The sequence below is a fragment of the Pongo abelii genome, chromosome 1, assembly GCF_028885655.2.
Source record: "Pongo abelii isolate AG06213 chromosome 1, NHGRI_mPonAbe1-v2.0_pri, whole genome shotgun sequence".
Classification (NCBI taxonomy): Eukaryota; Metazoa; Chordata; class Mammalia; order Primates; family Hominidae; genus Pongo; species Pongo abelii.
Window position 1 is genome coordinate 210317564 of NC_071985.2, and position 21661 is coordinate 210339224.

The window sequence follows — 21661 nt, forward strand, 5'->3', positions numbered from 1 at the left end:
CAGAAGAGGAGGCTTTAGATGATCAGACTCCCAAGGAGGACAGAAGACCTTCAGGGTGGAAACGACCTGAAACTTAAATCAGAAAAACTCCCTTTTTCCATCCCTGTTTCCTCACTTCTTCCCAGAGGAGAAAGATCAGAAAAGGAGGTGAGAAAAAAGGGCTGGGGGAAGGTCTATTAGTTTCCTGTGACCACTGTAACACATCTCCACAAACTTGATGACTTAAAACGAGAGAAGTTGCCAGGTGCAGTGGCTCATGCCAGTAATCCCAGCAAGTTGGGAGGTCGAGGCAGGAGGATTGTTTGAGCCCAGGAGTTCAAGACCAGCCTGGGCAATATAATGAGACTTGCTCTACAAAAAAATAAAATAAATAAATAAGTAAAAATAAAAAATAAAAAAATTAGCCCATATTGCAGCATGTGCCTGTGGTCCCAGCTACATGGGAGGCTGAGGCAGGAGGATCGCTTGAGCCCAGAAGGTTGAGGCTGCAGTGGGCCATGATCATGCCACCGCACTCCAGCCCAGGTGACAGAGCAAGACTCTGTCTCAAAAATCAACAATGGCTGGGTGTGGTGGCTCATGCCTGTAATCCCAGCACTTTGGGAGGCCGAGGTGGGTGGATCACATGAGGCCAGGAGTTCAAGACCAGCCTGGCCAATACGGCAAAACCCTGTCTCTACTAAAAATATGAAAATTAGCTGGGTGTGGTGGTACATGTCTGTAATCTCAGCTACTCTGGAGGCTGAGGCACAAGAATTGCTTGAACCTAGGAGGTAAAGATTGCAGTGAGCCATGATCGAGCCACTGCACTCCAGCCTGGGCGACAGAGTGAGACTGTCTCAACAACAGCAACAGCCACAGAAGTTTATTTTCTCACAATTCTAGAGGCCAGAGGTCCTAAATCAAGGCAGTACTTCCTAAGGAGGCTCAAGGGGTGAGTCTATTCCTTGCCTCTTCAGCTTTTGGTAGCTGGTGGCCTTCCTTGGCTTGTGGCTGCTTTGTCTCTTCTTTGTCTTCACATGGTTTTCTCCTCTGTCTGGCCAATGTCCCTTGCCTTTCTCTTATAAGGTTACTTGTGATTGGATTTAGGGCCCACCAGGATAATCAAAGATAATCTTCCCAATCTCAAACCCTAAACTTAATTAAATCTGCAAAGACCATTTTACAAAATAAGGTAATATTCACAGGTTTTCAGAATTAGGATATAGTTTGGTTTTTTTTTTTTTTTTTTTTTTTTTTTGAGACAGGATCTCAGGCTGGAGTGCAGCAGAGTGATCGGAGCTTACCTTACCCTTGAACTCCTAGGCTCAAGCCATCTTCCTGCCTCAGCCTCCTGAATAGCTGGGACTACAGGCATGCACTAACATGCCTGGCTAATTTTTAAATTTTGTAGAAATGAGGTCTCACTATGTTGCCCAAGCTGGTCTGGAACTCCTGGCTTCAAGCGATCCTCCTGCCTCAGCTTCCCAAAGTGCTAGGATTACAAGTGTAAGCCATTGTCTCTGGCCTGGACGTATTTTGAGGGACAATTTTTCAACCTACTACAGAGGGGACACAGAGAGAGAAATGAAGTTGAAAGATGGGGAAGGGCACCACAAGCACTGATTTAGGAGCTGCTCATCTCTGCCAAAATGCTGAGTAATTGCCCTCTACTACTTGGTCTTGTTCCTCAATCAACCCGTACAAATCTGTAGGATGCTCCCAGCTGGAAGGTCCATATTCTGCTCTTCTGAGTCTCCCAGTACTTAGCAGCAGTTTTACAACACTGGCTGGGCTTGCTGCAGTGGGAATCCTAACAGACAATGTGGGATAGGTATAGGGGTTTGGAGACCTGGGTTCTGGGTCTGGCTGTACCACCAGCTCTCTGTCAGCCCCGAAGTCAGACACTGCTCTTCTCTGCACCTCACTCCTGTCCACACACCATTGCCCATGCTGCTCTCTTGTCTTGGATCTCCTTTCCACCCTCTCTGCCTTCTCCAATCTCAGCTTAACTATGTCTTCCAGAGATCCTTTACCTAACTCCCAGGGTGGGGCTAGCAGCTGACACCCTGATGCATTTTGTTTTGAGTGGCTTAGAGAAACTAAATCTATAATATCCCTGAAATGGCCTGTTTCCTTGTCTGTCATCCACAGAAACCCACCAACCTGTGAGCACCTCAAGTGGCCAAGAGCCTGGAGTCTGACTGTTTGGGTTCAAATCAAAGCTCTGCCACTTACTATCTATGTGGCTTTGGGACAGTTATTTACCCTTTTTGTGCCTCAGTTTCCTCATCTGTAAAATGAAAGTAACAAGAATAACATCTGTCGTCCAGCGTTATAATCATAACTAAATGAGCTGTTATCTGTAAAGTGCTTAGGACTGGGCCTGGCATGAGGTAAGCACATATTTAATACTAATTATCAGCATCATTATTTGTATCCTCAGGGTCAGGCACTCGACGGGCACTTGTGAAAGTGTTGATGGAAATCAGGTGATTTCCAGGTTCTTTCCAGTTCTTTTTTTTTTGAGACAGAGTTTCGGACTTGTTGCCCGGGCTGGAGTGCAATGGCACAATCTCGGCTCACTGCAACCTCTGCCTCCCGGATTCAAGTGATTCTCTTGCCTCAGCCTCCTGAGTAGCTGGGATTCCAGGTGTGCGCCACCACAACTGGATAATTTTGTATTTTTAGTAGAGATGAGGTTTCTTCATGTTGGTCAGGCTGGCCTTGAACTCCTGACCTCAGGTGATCTGCCCACTTCAGCCTCCCCAAGTGCTGGGGGTTACAGGCGTGAGCCACCCACCGCACCTGGCCTAAGTTCTTTCCAGTTCTGCACATGCTTTTTTTTTTTTTTTTTTTTTTTTTTGAGACAGAGTTTTGCTCTGTTGCCCAGGCTGGAGTGCAGTGACACAATCTTGGCTCACTGCAACCTCTGCCTCCCGGGTTCAAGCGATTCTCCTGCCTCAGCCTCCCGAGCAGCTGGGATTACAGGCATCCTCCACCATGTCCAACTAATTTTTATGTTTTTAGTAGAGACGGGGTTTCTCCATGTTGGTCAGGCTGGCCTTGAACTCCTGACTTCAGGTGATCTGCCCACTTCAGCCTCCCAAAGTGCTGGGGATTACAGGCGTGAGCCACCGCGCCTGGCCTAAGTTCTTTCCAGTTCTGCACATGCTTTTTTTTTTTTTTTTTTGAGACAAGAGTTTTGCTCTGTCACCCAGGCTGGAGTGCAGTGGTGTGATCTTGGCTCACTGCAAGCTCTGCCTCCCAGGTTCAAGCGATTCTCCTGCCTCAGCCTCCCGAGTAGCTGGGATTACAGGCATCCTCCACCACGTCCAACTAATTTTTATATTTTTAGTAGAGACAGGGTTTCACCATGTTGGCCAGGCTGGTCTAGAACTCCCGACCTCAGGTGATCCACCTGCCTCGGCCTCCCACAGGGCTGCGATTACAGGCATGAGCCACTACACCCGGCCTAAGTTCTTTCCAGTTCTGCACATGCCCCAAGGTTGTGCCAGTGGCAAGATGGAACAGGGAAAGCCAGGCAGCAGCTACAGCGGCATACACAGTGATTTGAGCACACGCAAGCTCGGACTGGTAGGGAGCGTGGCCAAGCGCCGCATCTGCGATCCTGGTTCTTTGCAGAAACCATCCTGCCTCCTCTCTTTTCAGCCTCAGCCATCCCCTTTAGGGGTTCACTGAGGATCCACTGTCTGAAAGCCGTCATGAGCCTGAGCAGGTCAGCAGCTGACCAGCCCAGAGGAAGCCCTTTCTTCAGTTTCCTCGGGTGGCCACAGTGGTTAAGTGACACAGGAGGAGAGAGGCTGGGCCAAACAAAATGCCCGCAGCCTTGCAGGGAGACCTGGAGTCTGCTGTGAGTGAGCAGTTCCCTCCCTCCCATGTCCCTCCCCACACACATTTGCCCACAGGTTGCAACCTTTTTTATTTTTATTTTTGCCTTCATGGACCAGTCTTAGGAACCTCTGGCATCAATGGATGGAGAACCAGAAACACACAAGATTTGGGAGACCTAAAAGATGATTTTTGTTATTTTATTTATTTGTATGTGCTCTGCTTTTTTAAAAAAAAAATTGATTCAAAACACCATAAGGTTATTCAGAGTGACCTAGCCTAGGCTGGCACTGGTCAAAGTTGTTTTCCATCTTCCTGCCCCCAGGACATACATCTTCCTAACCCAGGTCCCTAGATGGTGGTCTCTCTCAGCTGCACATCAACCAAGCCCAGCTGAGGGTTGGTTGGTCTAGTGATCTTTCTCAGAACTATTTGCATTTGAGAAGCATGGGAAGCCCCAGCACCCCACTCCTTCCAGGCCACAGTTCCCAGGAGCCCAATGCTCTGGGAGATGGTATCAGATAATCTTTCATACATTCAGTCAACAAATGTTTGCTGGTGCCAGGGCTGGAGATACAAAAGAGAAAATAAGGATCCTGCCCTCAAAGCCTCACCAATTATTGGGGAGATGTGCAAGCTACAAATAAGATAATTATGATAATAGAAAAGGGAATAAAATGCCACAGAAGGCCAATAACAGGAACTGACATTTGCTGAACTCCTGTGGCTGGGAGCTCTGCTATGTACTTTTATCATCCATGAACACATTGAAACCTCACGATGACCCTGTGAAGCCCCCATTTTACACATGAGCAAATTGGGGCTCCGAGAACTACAGAAATCTGGCACAGGTCCCACAGCTCATAAGTGACTAAGCCAGATCTGTCAGGCTGAACTCTGTCTGAAAAGACAGAGAAGCTTCATAGAGGAGGTAGCTTTTAAATTGAGACTTGGAGGATGAGTAGGAGGTGGCCAGATCAAAAAGTTGAAGGAGAGGAGAGAGAAAGATGAGTACTACAGTTGGTGAGAACCAACGAAAACTCAGCAACTTTAAGGAGTAGGGGAGAGTGACTACTCCTTCTTTTTCTCTTCACCTCCCATGGTCCAGAGTTGCTCACCCCTGGTCCAGAGCCTGCCCAGGGCATTCACACCCACACCTGGAAGCCCATGTCATCTGCGGAGGGATGTTCTCTTCCTTGTTTCCCTAGCTGGGAGAATTTCTGGGAGGCAGAGTGACACGAGTACCTGTTCTGGGACAGCCATGGTCTGAATGTTTATGTCCCACCCCCTTGATTCCTGTGTTGAAATCCTCACTCCCTATATGATACTATTAGGAGGTGTGGCCTTTTGGAGCTGATTAGGTTTGGGGATGGAGCCCTCATGGCTGGGATTAGTACCCTGATGAAAGAGACCCAAGAGAGACCCCTCACTCCTTCTACCATGTGTGAGCATGTTAATGCTCTATTTAATAATATATTAAGATACACGCAGTTAGAGCAAGAACTAGTTTAATGTTAATAGCCAGGTATCATAATTATTATTACTTATTACTTCTAGGCTTAACCTTGACTTAGGGCTCTGGCTAGGAGAGAAAATATTTTTTAACCCATTTTTCACCTCTTAACAGTCTAAAACTTCCTAAGATGTATCTCTAAATATCTCTGTGGGGATTAAAAGCACCTTAGCAGTGAAACTCCTTATACGTGGCTTTCCTAAGGAGCCAATGGTGTCCTCATAGCCATAAAGTCTAATCTGAAGATACAAAGGAGGCACGATCAGGGCCTCCTTGCTGTGTTCCCATCTGGACCCTCACCAGACACTGAATCTGCCAGTGCTTTGGTCTTGGACTTCCCGGCGTCCAGAAGTGAGCGAAATAAATTTCTGGCTGTTTGTTTGTTTGTTTTGAGACAAAGTTTCACTCTTGTCACCTAGGCTGGAGTGCAATGGCACAATCTCGGCTCATCGCAACCTCTGCCTCCTGGGTTCAAGTGATTCTCCTGCCTCAGCCTCCCAGGTAGCTGGGATTTACAGGCTGTTGCCACCACGCCCGGCTAATTTTTGTATTTAGAGACAGTGTTTCACCATGTTGGTCAGGCTGGTCTCAAACTCCTTACCTCAGATAAGGATCCACCTGCCTCGGCCTCCCAAAGTATTGGGATTACAGGCGTGAGCCACCGCGCCTGGCCAATTTCTGTTGTTTACAAACTGCCCAGTCTATGGTCTTTTGTTATAGCAGCCAGAACAAACTAAGACAGGGACCAAACCCACCTTGGTTCAGATCCCAACTTTGCAACTTCCTAGCTGTGTGAGCAAGTTGCCTTCCCTCCGTGAGCCTCAATTACTTCATCTGTAATAGGGGATAATAGGATCTCCTAAGCTTGTTCTCATGATTAACTGAGATGAGGTAGGCACATCTCCAGGCAGTGGACATAGCACGGTAAATGGCAGCTGTTATTGTTATTAGGAGGTATGTGTAAGAACACTTCGACTCTAAGTAGTTAATTTGGAGACCGAAACATTTTCTACGTGAGCAGATGCCCAGTGGCGCTAATGACAATCTGTGGGCAAAAAAATCTCCGCAGGATGCATCCAGGATGAAATCAAATGAGGTAATTCATGGATAGAAAGTGCTCAGACCAGTGTCTAGCACGGACTGGGTGGTACTCCAAAAATGAGAACTTTCCCTGATATTTACAATTCAACAGGCTTTCTTATGGAGACTTAAAATGGCTTGAGCACAATGTAAATAACCAGGGTTTACAGGAGATATTTTTTCAGGAATTCATCTCATGTTCTCCGTCAAGGGACCCCTATCTTGTGCAACCAATTTATCTTCCTTTACAAACCTTATTAGGTTCTGCCTGTGTACTTTCAAGAAAAGTTACTTTTTGGCAAGCTTGAATGGAAAAAGGGATATGATTGCTTTAAAACTAGAGATCTGGTGTGTGAGGTTGCCATGGAAACGATTAAATGTAAACTTTATTTTACAGCATGCCCAGCTAAGTAATTGGTCAGGAGGGAAGGGGAGAAGCTACAGGCAATTTCCTCCAAAAAAAGAAGAGGAAAAAAAAATCACTAGAGAAAAGCTAGCAGATGAAGATAAATTTTTCCACTCAGGGAACGGCAATTAAAAGGTTCACACTTCTGGTAAGGGCAGAAACTGCATGATTTGGCGCTTTCTTTCCTTTCTTGTTTTTTTCTTCTTTCTGTGGATTGAAATACAGGAGGGAAAATAGGAGTAGAGAAAGAAGAGGAAACAGCAAAGCTGATTAGTACTGCCAATTGAAAGGATATAGTCTTTATGGCTATGAATAGGACAGCATTGGCTCCTAAGGAAAGCCATGTATAAGGGCTTTTATTGCTAAGGTGTTTTTAAGCCCCACGGAGATATTTAGATATACATCCCGGGAAGTTTTAGACTGTTAAGAGGTGAAAAATTGGTTAAAAGATATATTCTCTTCTAGCCAGAGCTGTAAGTCAAGGTTAAGCCTAGCAGTAATAAATAATAAGTAAGAATTAGTGATACCTGGCTATTTATATTAAATGAATTCTTGCACTAACTGCATATATCTTAATATATTATTATACAGAGTATTAACATTTTACTAGTGTTTTATTGGTCTTTTAAAATTCTTTATTCTTTATTTTTTTATTTTTATTTTTTAGAGACAGGGTCTCATTTTGTCACCCAGTCTGGAGCACAGTGGCACGGTTGATCAAAGCTCACTGCCGCCTCAAATTCCTGGGCTCAAGCAATCCTCTCATCTCAGCCTCTGGAGTAGCTGGAACTACAGGTGTGCACCATTGTGTCTGGCTAATTTTTTAAATTTTTTGTAAAGACAGGGTTTTGCTGTGTTTGTTGCCCAGGCTGGTCTTGAACTCCTGAGCTCAAGTGATCTTCCCACCTTGGCCTCCCAAAGTGTTGGGATTACAGGTGTAAGCCACCGTACCTGGCTAGTCTTTTGCTTTTTATTTATTTATGTTTTAGAGATGAGGTCTATGTTACCCAGGCTAGCCTCGAACTCCTGGACTCAAGGGATCCAGCCTCCTTAGCCTCCCAAGTAGCTGGGACTGCAGGCACATGTGACCACACCCAGCTCATTAGTCTTTTTTTTTTTTTGAGACAGAGTCTTGCTCTGTCGCCCAGGCTGGAGTGCAGTGGCTTGATCTCGGCTCACTGCAAGCTCTGCCTCCTGGGTTCACGCCATTCTCCTGCCTCAGCCTCCCGAGTAGCTGGGACTACAGGGGCCCACCACCACACCCGACTAATTTTCTGTATTTTTAGTAGAGATGGGGTTTCACCATGTTAGCCAGGATGGTCTCGATCTCCTGACCTCATGATCTACCCGCCTCAGCCTCCCAAAGTGCTGGGATTACAGGCGTGAGCCACCGCGCCTGGCCTCATTAGTCTTTTTAAAAAGCAAGTTTTCTCTATTCATTAACCACTCCATTCACTAACTAATCTTCTGCTAAGCTTTTGAGCCATCAGTCCGTTGAAAAATATTTATTGAGTGTTTAATGTTTGCCAGAGCCAGTGCTAAGCCTATGGGTATAGTAGAAGGTAATCAAAGTAGGCAGGGGCCTTTCCTGAATGGATTTTATAGTCTAGAAAGGAGGGCAAATCATCGATGAAAAATTACATAATTGTATTATAGTCGTGGTAAAGGCCAAAAAGCACAAATCCGATGATATGCAATCCTGTGCGAGCAGAATGTGAGAAGTATGAGTCTAAAAGCAAGTATGAAACCTCACTCATTCCAAAAGTGAGTCTCAGAACTAAGAACTGGAATCCTGTGCACACGCTTTCCAATTCTGCACATTTATTTATTTATTTTTATTTATTTATTTTTGAGACAGGGTCTCACTCTGTTACCCAGGCTGGAGTGCAGTGGCGTGCTCTTGGCTCACTCCAACCTCCACCTCCCAGGTTCAAGCGATTTTCGTGCCTCAGCCTCCCAAGTAGCTGGGACCACAGGCGTGCCCGGCTAATTTTTGTATTTTTTGTAAAGACTGGGTTTCACCCTGTTGCCCAGGCTGGTCTCAAACTCCTGATCTCAAAGTGATCCACTGGCCTCAGTCTCCTAAAGTGCTGGGATTACAGGCGTGAGCCACCATGCCCGGCTTTTTTTTTTTTTTTTTCCAGACAGGGTCTCATTTTGTCACCCAGGCTGGAGTGCAATGGCACGATCATGTCTCACTGCAGACTTGACCTCTTGGGCTCCGGTAATCCTCCCACCTCAGCCCCCCGAGTAGCTGGGATTACAGGCGTGCACACCACCATGCCCAGCTAATTTCTGCATTTTTTTTGTAGAGATAGGGTTTTGCCATGTTGCCCAGGCTGGTCTCGAACTCTTAGGCTCAAGCTATCTGCCTGCCTCAGCCTCACAAAGTGCTGGGATTATAGATGTGAGCCACCTTGCCTGGTCTAGCAAATTTAAATTTAAATTGTTTGTTTATTTTAGTGTCCATTATGTGCAAGGTCCAAAACAGACATGATCCTTGTCCTCAACAAGCTTGCACTCTAAGTGGGGAGACAGATATTGAGCCCTTATTATGGGCCTGGCACCAGGTGAAGCACTTACATGTATTATTTCATTTAAACTTCACACTAACTTTATCAGATAGGTACTATTATTATCCCCATTTGTCTTTTTTTTTATTTTTTATTTTTTTAACAAGGAAACCAAAGAAGCCAGCCCATTTTTCTTTTTTTCTTTTTTTAATTTTTTTTTATGGAGTCTCACTTTGTCATCCAGGCTGGAGTGCAATGGTGCTATCTCGGCTCACTGCAATCTCCACCTTCCAGCTTCAAGCGATTCTCTTACCTCAGCCTCCCAAGTAGCTGGGATTACAGGTGCTTGTCACCACACCCGGCTAATTTTTGTATTTTTAGTAGAGCCGGGGTTTCACCATGTTGGCCAGGCTGGTCTTGAGCTCCTGACCTCAGGTGATCCACCCACCTCGGCCTCCCTAAGTACTGGGATTACAGGTGTGAGCCACCGTGCCCGGCCACCAGCCAATTTTTCATATGGGAAATGGAGTCATAGATTAGTGAAGCAACTTGCTCAAGGTCACACAACTAGTTAGTGGTGGATCGGAGATTTAAATCCAGACAGTGAGGTTTCAGGGCCTCGCTGCCAGGCTGTGTGCTGCCAATCAGGCTGTGTGAGCCGCTGTTTGAAACTTCTTAGGCTCTTGGTCAGAAATTTGGAAGCATCATACTACGGAAGTGGTGGGAATAGCTTGAATTCAGGACAGAAATCCCCAAGGTTCAGAGGGGTTCCTGGGCAAAGAGAAAATCCCTTCCATTCCCCAGTGTTGGAGTTTAGTATGTCTTACCCCATCATTTTTCAGATGAGCCACCATTTGGACCTACTCTGAGAACTCAGAGGAAGCATTTAACAAACCTCATGCACTGGAGGGAAAGGACAGTTATGGGGCACCCAGATTAGCTGGGCAGTGCCAGGCCTGTTTCCAGGATCACAGGAAGACGCAGCCACCAAGCACATGTGGCCCATGGGGATGGCCCTGGGAAAAGGAGAGAACCATAGGAGGCTGTGGGAAAGAGGTTACAGAGGCTACAACCCTGGGCTGGGACTCTTGCGGGTCCTGCTTGGAAGTGACTCACTGTGTGGCTTCAGGCAGTCACTGTGCTTCTCTGAACCTCAGTTTCCTCTTCTGGCTATTCCCACTGCTTCCACAGTACAATGGGTTGTTTTGTTTTTTAATTGTTTATTTCTATAGGTTATTGGGGAACAGGTGGTATTTGGTTGCATGAGTAAGTCCTTTAGTGGTGATTTCTGAGATTTTGGTGCACACATCACCTGAGCAGTATACACTGCACCCAATTTGTAGTCTCTTATCCCCCACCCCCTTCCCACCCAAATGCTTTTCTGTTTGTTTGTTTTTGAGATGGAGTCTCATTCTGTCGCCCAGGCTGGAGTGCAGTGGCGTGATCTCAGCTCACTGTGATCTCCGGCTCCCGGGTTCAAGCAATTTTCCTGCCTCAGCCTCCTGAGTATCTGGGACTACAGGCGCGTGCCACCACCATGCCCAGCTAATTTTTGTGTATTTTTAGTAGAGACGGGGTTTCACCATGTTGGCCAGGGTCTTAAACTCCTGGCCTCAAGTGATCTGCCTGCCTTGGCCTCCCAAAGTGCATGGATTACATGTGTGAGCCACTGTGCCCAGCATGATGTTTCCAAATGCCTGACCAATTGCCTAGAATGAGGAAATGGAGGCAAGATGTTTGACCTTGCTCAAGGTCACACAGCTAAGAAGCGAGGAGACTGGACACAAACCCAGGTTCTCATTCCCACCTATCCCAGTCCTTCCCACTCTCAAAGGCCCAGCTCTTGCACTGAGCCAGCCTCCCAGAGCAGGGGACTAACTTGTTCTCAGGTGACCTTTCTTCCTACCCCTCTAGGCCACCCCAAAAGCCCCATCAGGGCCAGAACTAGGTACCATCCCCTCACCCAGCCCAACCCACCGCTGGGCACTCAACAGGATGGGCTTGTGATTGGTGGATGCAACTATTTCCCTGCAAAATAAAACCAACCTGGCATTTGCAGCCTCAGCTTTCGGGGTGGCAAGCACTGCTTCGGTTACCTCTGAAATAATTAATGACAGTGCTTGTCTAATCTCACTTGAGGTGTGAGGAGCAGAACAAGGGGGAGAGTTGCTGATATGCCCCACGAGGGACTTAGAGGGCAATCTTTATTTTTTTTTCCCGCCTCAGGTTTATTCGTATAAATAGCACAGTAGGACCCCAGCCCCATGCAGACGGCAGCCCAGAGGGGTCGCACCAGTCCTTCTGTCCTCACATTGGCAGACAGAGATCTCTACTCTGAAGCCTTTGTAGGGGCCTGGGCACCTTTGGGAGCCAGAACTGGAACTGAAGCTGGAGCTGTAGCCTGGGCCTTCGTTTGATCCTTGGCTTTGGCCTTTGGCCGGCACAGCCTGAGCCCCTTGACAATGCGGGCATGAGCATGCTTCCCAAGCTTGGGGTGGGCAATGTAGGCAAGTCGATCGAGCTTGCAGCTGACATCCTTTGGGATCTTGGGCTTAACATCCTTGGGGTTTACGAGGGCCTCAATAGCCTCGGCACGTGCACTCATGGCCTTGGCACTGTTGGCCTGCATCTTCTTTAGGACCTTCTTGTTGTGCTTCTTGGCAAAGTGCGCGCTCCTCAGGAACTTGGGGTCCACCCCTTTAAGAGATTCGTATCTTTATGATCAGGGTTTCTTGATACCATTTCTGTGCCATTTTCGGGACTGGTTGTGTGTGGTGTGGTTCTTGGACTTGGCCATGTCTGCACCTTAAGCCGTGGCTCCCCTAAAGGGCTATGTTGATAAACTGGGCCTTAGAGCCTTGGCTGAGACAGCCCCTTGATTCTTGCTTTTCGGGCTTCAAGATGGCAGACAGTTGGCCCGCAGTTCTCACTGAACCAGCTAGTCATGTTATCACCTGGAAGAGACAACTCTAGACATGCTTTCCCTCATACTCAGGCCCACACATTCCCACACACATGCATGCAGTGCCCATCCAGCTCACATCATTAGGTTACTCCCAGGGTTACAGCTCATTCAGGACAGAGGAATTGCTGTGACCTCACACTGCCACCTCCCACTTGCTGTGACTCCACTGAGCCTAAGGCCAGTGGCTTCAGATGTGGCATCCACCCTGTGCCAGGCTCACTAGCAGCATCATGCCTCTCACAAAATCTTCATGAAGAGGAGCTTATTTGCCCTCACCCCCAATTTCCAGATGAGGAGACTGAGGCTTAGAGAAGTTAAGTCACCTGGCCGGAATCCCATACATAGTACGTGGCGGAGATAGGGTTGAAGACCCGGTCTCTGGGACTCTGATGCACATAACCGTAAATCAATCCAAGAAAGCCAGCAGGTTAGTGAAAACCAAGCTGGCTGGAGATCCCACTGCGACTAACCATATAAGACTCAGCCCAGCCCTTCATGATATGTGGGAATGAAGCATCACAGGGATGTCACTGAGGAATGAAGCCCTATAACTGTCTACTCCTGCCAAAATAACAAAAATGCGACTCTCAGGGGCTGGAACAGAACTGACACCCAGGCAGCCGTGGGGAGCTGGAAGGGCCTCTGCCCAGTCTGCCTCCTTGAGGGCAGAGGCTGGCACTGGGTTCCAGGAGCCTCCCATGCCTCCCCCTGCTCCTGTCTCTCCCATTCTGTTTCCCAAAACATCTCCTCTGATCTCTTTAACATCCTGGGAAGTCTGCATCTTTCTCACCTCTGCAGGAAGGTGCTTGGAGAGCCAAGGCTGTTGGGTTAAAAATACAGAACTTGAAACTTCTGAGGACAGGGAAAGCAACGTCCAACCTGCAGAGTACGTCTCAGGGTGACAAGAGAAGCTCTTCCTGCTGTGTCTGAGATACTGAGAATTTGCATGAAAATCTTCCAGACCACAGTCATCAGCTCAAAACTATTAAGCATTGTGACAACAAATAAAAACAAAGGCAATTTATTTTTAATACTCTTTTTTTAATTATGGAAGTTATGCATGGTCATGTGTAAAGAACATTTTTCTTTTTTTTTGTTGCTGTTTTTTAGTTTAGTTTAGTTTAGTTGTTTAGTTTGAGATGGGGTTTTGCATTTGTCACCTAGCCTGGAGTGCATTGGCACAATTATAACTCACTGTAGCCCTGAACTGCTGTGCTCAAGCGATCCCCCTGCCTCCGACTATTGAGTAGCTGGGACTACAGCCTTGAGCCACCATTCCTGGTTAATTTTTGAAGTGTTTTGTAGAGATGAGATCTCACTATGTTGCCCAGGCTTGTCTTGAACTCCTGGCCTCAAGCATCCTCCCACCTTGGCCTCCCAAAGTGCTGGGGTTACAGGTGTGGGCCGCTGCGCCTGCCCATTCTTCTTTTTTTTTAATGCCTAAACAAAGATATGTGCGTGTATGTGTGTATAGTGTTAGGATGTTTGTTCCTTTATTTTGCTTTCTCTCCTTTTTCTACAAAAAGAATCATTCTATACTGTTCTGGAATATACTTTTTTCATTTAACAATACATAGTGGACAGCTTTCCAATATATTTAGATCTATTAATTAATCTACAATTATATTAAGTAATTCACATGATTCAAAACTCCAGAGGTACACAAGAATATTCAAAAATGAGCCTCCCTCTCACCCCTACCCCAGGTACCCGGTTATCGCCCCAAAAGCTTCCAGTGTTACCTTTCTTGTGCATCCTTCCAGGGCTGCATTAAGCATGGATAAGCAATTATGTATATGCATTGCCCCCCACCCCCCGTTTTACATAACAGGACATACTGTATATCTTGTACATATAATACTGTTCTGCACCTTGCTTTTTTTTTTTTTTTTTCCGAGACAGGCTCTTAAAGGCTCATGATTGTGCCACTGCACTCTAGGCCCAGACTTAGAGTGGAGTGACACAATCATGGCTTACTGCAGCCTCGACTTCCTGGGTTCAAGCAGTTCTCCTGCCTCAGCCTCCCAAATAGTTGGGACCACAGGCATGTGCCATCACACTCAGCTACTTTTTGTAAGTTTTTTGGAGAGATGGGATTTCGCCATGTTGCCCAGGCTGGTCTCAAACCCCTAGGCTCAAAGGATTCGACCACTTCGCACACCCTAATTGCTGGGATTACAGGCATGAGCCACCGCACCCAGCTTGCACCTTGCTTTTTTCACTATAATACCATGTCCTAGCGGTCATTCATATCCATATGCAATATTTCATTCTTTTTAGTAGCTAGTAACATCCTATGTGAGATATGTAGACTCGTTCATTCAGCTTTCTCTCACTGGTGGCCTTGTAGCTTGGGTCCAGTTTTTTTGCTTGTTGCGGTTATGAGTGCTTCAGTGAATCTCCTTGCACACATATCTTTAATAAAAGCACTCATAGTTTATTTCCTAGAAGTGGAATTGCTGTGTCAAAAAGTATGCATTTTAATTTTTAATAATTTTGTTATTACATATGCATGTTTTAAATTTTAATAAATAATGTCAGATGATTTTCTCAAAGATTGTAGCAAGCTTTAAAGCATGAGTTTATGATCTGTGAATTGTATTTCAGTTTTTAAAAAAGAGCAATTTTTAAAAAATATTAGCTGGGTGTGTAGTGCATTCCCGTAGTACCAGCTACTCAGGAGGCTGAGGTGGAAGCCCAGGGGTTTGAGGCTGCAGTGCACTATGATGGTGCCTGTGAGTAGCCACTGTACTTTATGCTGGGCAACATAGGGAGGCCCCATCTCTAAAAAAAAAAAAAAAAGGGTAGCAATTTGTGGCTCATTAACACTTCCACATATATTACTAATTGTTTAAATTGTTGTCAATATTGTAAGAGAAAAATAGTATCTCCTGGTTGTAAATGTGTATTCCCTGACCTCCCTGTGGAGGGTGAGCACGATCTCCTAAGTGTTTTGGCCACTTGCAGTCAACTTCTATGAATTCTCTGTGTCCTTTGCCCATTTTTCCTTTTTTTTTTTTTTTTTGAGACAGAGTCTCGATCTGTCGCCCAGGCTGGAGTGGTGCAGTGGTGTGATCTCGGCTCACTGCAAGCTCCGCCTTCTGGGTTCACGCCATTCTCCTGCCTCAGCCTCCCAAGCAACTGGGACTACAGGCGCCCACCACCGCACCCAGCTAATTTTTTTTTTTTTTTGTATTTTTAGTAGAAACGGGGTTTCACCATGGTCTCGATCTCCTGACCTCGTGATCCGCCCACCTCGGCCTCCCAAAGTGCTGGGATTACAGGTGTGAGCCACCGCGCCCGGCCATTTGCCCATTTTTCTAGTGGGTTCTTTGTCTTCTTCCTATGAACTTTTTTTATTTTTATTTTTTATTTTTTTGAGATGGGATCTCCCTCTGTCTCACAGGCTGGAGTGCAGTAGCATGATCTCAGCTTACTGCATCCTCTGCCCCCCGGGGTTCAAGCGATTCTCGTGCCTCAGCCTCCCAAGTAGTTGGGATTACAGGCGTGTGCCACCATGCCCAGCTAATTTTTGTGGGGTTTTTTGTTTGTTTTTTGAGACAGAGTCTCGCTCTGTCACCCAGGCTGGAGTAAAGTGGCGCAATCTCTGCTCACGGCAACCTCCACCTCCCAGGTTCAAGTGATTCTCCTGCCTCAGCTTCCCAAGTAGCTGGGATTACAGGCGCCCACCATCATGCCTGGCTAATTTTTGTATTTTTAGTAGAGACGGGGTTTCACCACGTTGGCCAGGCTGGTCTCAAACTCCTGACCTCAGGTGATCCGCCTGCCTCGGCCTCCCAAAGTGCTGGGATTACAGGCGTGAGCCACCTCGCCCAGCCCCTATGCACTTCTTAGGATAATTCTTTGTATGAACCCTTTGTTTTATGTGGAAAAATTTGTCCTTAATCTGTTATTTTGGCTTCCTTAACAGTGTCGTTGCCATAAAGAAAAATTTATTTTTTGCGTAGTCAAATCTGTCAAGCATAATATTTTAAGAAAAATAAATTTATTTTTATCTGTAAAAATACACATTTTTAATAGTGTGATTTCTATGAATGTTGATTTTGCTTGCTAGCCATATGCTTTACTATTCTAGGTAAAGTGGAAAATAGAAAATAACAATCAGTTGACAACATCAAGCTTGTTTACATTCCTTTGTTTCAAATGACTCTCCTGCCTCCAGACGATGATGATGATGGTGATGATGAAAACACCTACCCTGTACCAGGTGCTGAGCTAAACTCTTCACGCACATTATCTCACTTCATCCTTACAGCAGCCTTTGGAGGTAGGGTTTTTTTGTTTTGGTTTGGTTTGGTTGTTTGTACCTTTTTATTTATTTATTTAGAGACAGGATGTGGCTCTGTTGTCCAGGCTGGAGTGCAGTGGCACAATCATAGCTCACTGTAACCTTGAATTCCTGGGCTCAAGCGAGCCTCCCACCTCAACCTCCCGAGTAACTGGGACTACAGGTGTACTCCACCATGCTCAGCTAATTTTTTTTTTTTTTGAGACAGAGGGATCTCACTGTGTTGTCCAGGCTCATTTTTTAAATTGAAATACAATTCACAGATCATAAGATTATCCTTTTAAAGTGTACCATTCAGGCCGGGTGCAGTGGCTCATGCCTGTAATCCTAGCACTTTGGGAGGCCGAGGTGGGTAGATCACCTGAGGTCAGGAGTTTGAGACCAGTCTGGCCAACATGGTGAAACCCTGTCTCTATTAAAAATACAAAAAATTAGGCTGGGCACGGTGGCTCATGCCTGTAACCCCAGCACTTTGGGAGGCTGAGGCGGGCGGATCACCTGAGGTCGGGAGTTCAAGACCAGCCTGACCAACATGGAGAAACCCTGTCTCTACTAAAAATACAAAATTAGCCGGGCATGGTGGCACATGCCTGCAATCCCAGCTACTTGGGAGGCTGAGGCAGGAGAATCGTTTGAACCTGGGAGGTGGAGGTTGCAGTGAGCTGAGATCATGCCATTGCACTCTAGCCTGGGTGACAGAGTGAGACTCCGTCTCAAAGAAAAAGAAAAAGAAATAAAAAATAAAGTGTACCATTCAGTGATTTTTTTTAGTATATTCACAAAGTTGTGAATCATCACCATTATTTAAACCCAGAGCATGTTCATCACCCCATAAACAAATCCTGTGGTAGGTACTGTTTTCATCACCATTTACAGATGAGGAAACTGAGGCTCAGAGAGGCAAAGTAAACTGGCCAAGACCCCACAGCCAGGTCTGGGTTTCAGCCTAAGCCCCATGGCCTGGGGTGGCATCCTTCTCAGTGAAATTCATTGTTCTAGACCAGGAACTAATACACTATTCTGTAAAAGGCCAGATAGTAAATATTTTAGGCTTTATGGGTCATTCAATAGTTAGGGTTTTTTTTTTTTTTTTTAAATCGAATTTAGGGCAAAAGAAAGACAACTCCATATGAGGAAGTGATTTCTAAGTTCCTAAATATCCGAAAGTGGGTCAGGATTTCATGGGAAGTAGTCAAGCTGAGGGCAGGCAGCGGAGACAGTGTTAAAGAGTTGGATTCAGAACAGACCTATTGGAGCCAGGGACTCCAGTTCAAAGTCAGGAGCACCAGATGTGTGCGGCACCACCCAGCTCAGCAACCCCCTTGTTTAAGAGCACACCGGGCACACAGTAGGCCCTGCAGGTGATGTGTTGTAAGGTCTGACATTCATTTGCTGCCCTGGCATCTTTGAGCCTCATGGGGCCCCAAAGCCCAGTTCCCACCCTGCTAGTTCCCCCATCAGCCAGATGAGCTTCACCCACCTGGTCCTCAACATACCCAGGGAATCATTCAAACAAGCCAATCACATCCTCTCTTGGAAACTGGGAGTCACCACACCCTCTTGTTTACTGCCAGGCCCACCTCCCATGGCCCCTGTTTGTTCTGTCCCTGAGTGCAACCCTTCTGTGGCCCTGCAATCAACTTCTGTTTGTTTTCTTTTTTGGTATTTTCTTTTCTTTTTTTTTTTTTTAATTTTTCTTTTATCTTTTTCTGAGACAGGGTCTTGCTCTGTCACGCAGGCTGGAGTGCAGTGGCACAATCATAGCTCACTGTAGCCTTGAACTCCTGGGCTCAAGCAATCCTCCCACCTTGGCCTACCGAACTGCTGGGATTACGGGAGTAATCCCATAATCCACTGGTTTCTTCTGCTTATTTTTAGTTGTCGTGTGTTCTGCCATCTTGTGCTATTTAGGGTGACGTCTTTCTGTCACCAATGGGGTGCATAGGAGGTAACTAGATCAGACGGCATCTGCTTCCCTTTCTCAGCGTCCGTTCCCTTTTCTCATGGGGTCAGCAACTTGATTTCCTGTAGGGAGTCCCTCTCTGCCTCTCCTTCTCCTACTCAGGCCTTGTGGTTCAGGTAGAAAAAATAGAGAATGAAATCCAGCTATATTTGAGTTGGTGCTATTCCTAGACATTTTCAGTTATGTGAGCCAATAAGTATTCTCTTCCCCTCCCACTTTTTTGGAATCTTAGTGCAAAAGAGTCTTGACTAACAATACACTCAAAAAACGCAGATTGAATGAATAAATGCATTCCCAGTTGCTGCTATGCTTCTTGGCACATGGTAGGTCTTCATCTAATGAAGACCTTCATTTAGGAGAGAAGAAAACTTATCTGTTGGAAACAGAGCCAGGCCTAAGATAAGAAGTCTAAGTTAATATGAAAAAAGTTGATCTAAGAGAGTGTGAAAAAACTTGGGGCTAGGCACAGTGGCTCTCGCCTGTAATTCTAACACACTGGGAGGCTGAGACAGGAGGATCATTTGAGGCCAGCAATATGAGATCATTTGGGGCAATATAGAGAGACCTATCTCTTAAAAAGAAAAAAAATCCTGTAATTCCAGCACTTTGGGAGGCAGAGGTGAGCGGATCACTTAAGGTCAAGAGTTCAAGACCAGCCTGGCCAACATGGCGAAACCCCGTCTCTACTAAAAATACAAAATTTAGCTGGGCATGATGGCACATGCCTGTAATTCCAGCTCCTTGGGAGGCTGAGGCAGCAGAATCACTTGAACCCAGGAGGCAGAGGTTGCAGTGAGCTGAGATTGTGCCACTGCACTGCAGACTGGGTGATAGAAAAAGACTCCATTTCAAAAAAAATTAAAATTGAAATTAAATAATTAGCCGGGTGTAGTGGTGCACACCTGTAGTACTAGCTCTTCAGGAGGGTGGGGTTGAGCCCAGGAGTTTAAGGCTGCAGTGAGCTATGATTGCGCTACTGCACTGCAGCCTGGGTGACAGAATGAGACCTTGCCTATTAAAAAAAAGAAAGAAAACTTTGGGCAGCACATTGTCACATACTCAAGATCCCCAAGGAAGCCACTAAGAACCAGAAAGAATTGGTCTGCCCAGGCGGACCCTCCCTGTATAGGTATCACAGTCTCTTGGTGGTCCTGTCCCCTAGTATGGGTCATCCAAGCACAAGGCTTCCTTCCCCAGGTATGTACAGTGGAGCTGGAGAGCATCACACATTTGGTCATTCAGTCTTCAATGAAACAAGCCATCGGGATGTTACCAAAGCACAACAAAGTCTCATTTCTAAAATAGTTCAGGCCAGGTGCAGTGGCTCACGCCTGTAATCCCAGCACTTTGGGAAACTGAGGTGGGCGGATTGCCTGAGCCCAGGAGTTCTAGACCAGCCTGGCCCACGTGGTGAAACCCTGTCTCTACTAAAAATACAAAAATAGGCCTGGCGCAGTGGCTCACGCTTGTAATCCCAGCACTTTGGGAGGCTGAAGTGGGTGGATCACCTGAGGTCAGGAGTTCGAGACCAGCCTGATCAACATGGCAAAACCCCGTCTCTACTAAAAATACAAAAGTTAGCCGGGCAGGGTGGCGGGCACCTGTAATCCCAGCCACTTGGGAGGTTGAGGCATGAGAATCCCTTGAACCTGGGAGGCAGAGGTTGCAGTGAGCTGAGATCATGCCACTGCACTCCAGCCTGAATGACAGCGTGAGGCTCTGTCTCAAAAAAAAAAAAAAATTAGCTGGACATGGTGGCACGCGCCTGTAGTCCCAGCTACTCCAGAGGCTGAGGTGAGAGAATTGCTTGCTTGAACTCAGGAGGCAGAGGTTGCAGAGAGCTGAGATTGTGCCACTGCACTCCAGCCTGGGCAACAGAGCAAAACCCAGTCTCAAAAACTAAAAAAATAATAATAATAATAGGCCGGGCTCGGTGGCTCACGCCTGTAATCCCAGCACTTTGGGAGGCCGAAGCGGGTGGATCACCTGAGGTCAGGAGTTCTAGACCAGCCTGGCCAACATGGTGAAACCCCATCTCTACTAAAAATAGAAAAATTAGCCAGGCATGGTGGCAGGCGCCCGTAATCCCAGCTACTTGGGGGGACCAAGGCAGAAGAATTGCTTGAACCCGGGAGGTGGAGGTTGCAGTGAGCCGAGATCGTGCCATCACACTCCAGCCTGGGGGGACCAAGGCAGAAGAATTGCTCGAACCTGGGAGGTGGAGGTTGCAGTGAGCCGAGATTGTGCCATCACACTCCAGCCTGGGGGGACAAGAGCGACACTTCATCTAAAAAAAAAATAATAAAATAAATAATAATTTAAATAATAAATAAATAAAATAGTTCAATCTAGTGACCACAGTTACAGTCTAGGAAGATGTGTTAAGCTGGGCCCATGAACCCCCACAATAGCTCCATGGAGAGAATTCAGGTGGAGCCTGGATAGGGAAAAATTACATCTGTGTTCTCATCATCATGTATTTGAAAGTTAGCATCACTTCAATTATGAATGGAGGTTATAAACCACTTATTATTAGTAATTTCTGTGGCTTTCATACCCATGAAAAATCACAGATATTTTTGTATCACTTTATGGTTATCACAGAAAATATATTTTATGCTCATCACTACTTTGAAATTAGAGTGGTTATTAGACCAGCTGCTAGATCTTGTTATGCAATGTGTTAATAAAGCAGCACTTTTATTATTATGTCATGGATTTGTCAGGGTTTAAAAATATATATATTTTGGCAACTGTATTTCCTTATCATTGATTTCCTTAGCAATTCTATGTATTTTATTTTATGCATTTTAAAACATGTTCTTAAAAATAACACTACCGCTGGGCATGGTGTCTCATGCCTGTAATCCCAGCACTTTGGGAGGCCAAGGTGGGTGGATCACTTGAGGTCTGGAGTTCCAGACCAGCCTAGCCAACATGGTGAAACTCCATCTCTACAAAAAAATTAGCCAGGCATGGTGGTGCACACCTATAGTCCCAGCTACTCAGGAGGCTGAGACAGGAGAATTGCTTGAACCCGGGAGGTGTTCCATTCAACATAGCAATCCCATTACTGGGTAT

General features: G+C 46.2%; 1 protein-coding gene and 1 long non-coding RNA gene across 2 annotated transcripts; one reads left to right on the forward strand and one right to left on the reverse strand.

The window, feature by feature from the left end:
• The first annotated feature begins 615 nt into the window (after positions 1–615).
• LOC129059508 (uncharacterized) lies at positions 616–13320 on the forward strand. Its single transcript, XR_008525458.1, has 6 exons — positions 616–934; positions 1248–1638; positions 2134–2375; positions 6822–6978; positions 7498–7625; positions 13107–13320. It is a non-coding gene; the product is annotated as an uncharacterized LOC129059508 (long non-coding RNA).
• LOC100460938 (large ribosomal subunit protein eL29-like) lies at positions 11636–12192 on the reverse strand. Its single transcript, XM_054555850.2, is given in 1 exon segment — positions 11636–12192. A coding segment is annotated over 1 exon segment (468 nt). The 5' UTR covers positions 12141–12192; the 3' UTR covers positions 11636–11672.
• Positions 13321–21661: the final 8341 nt, after the last annotated feature.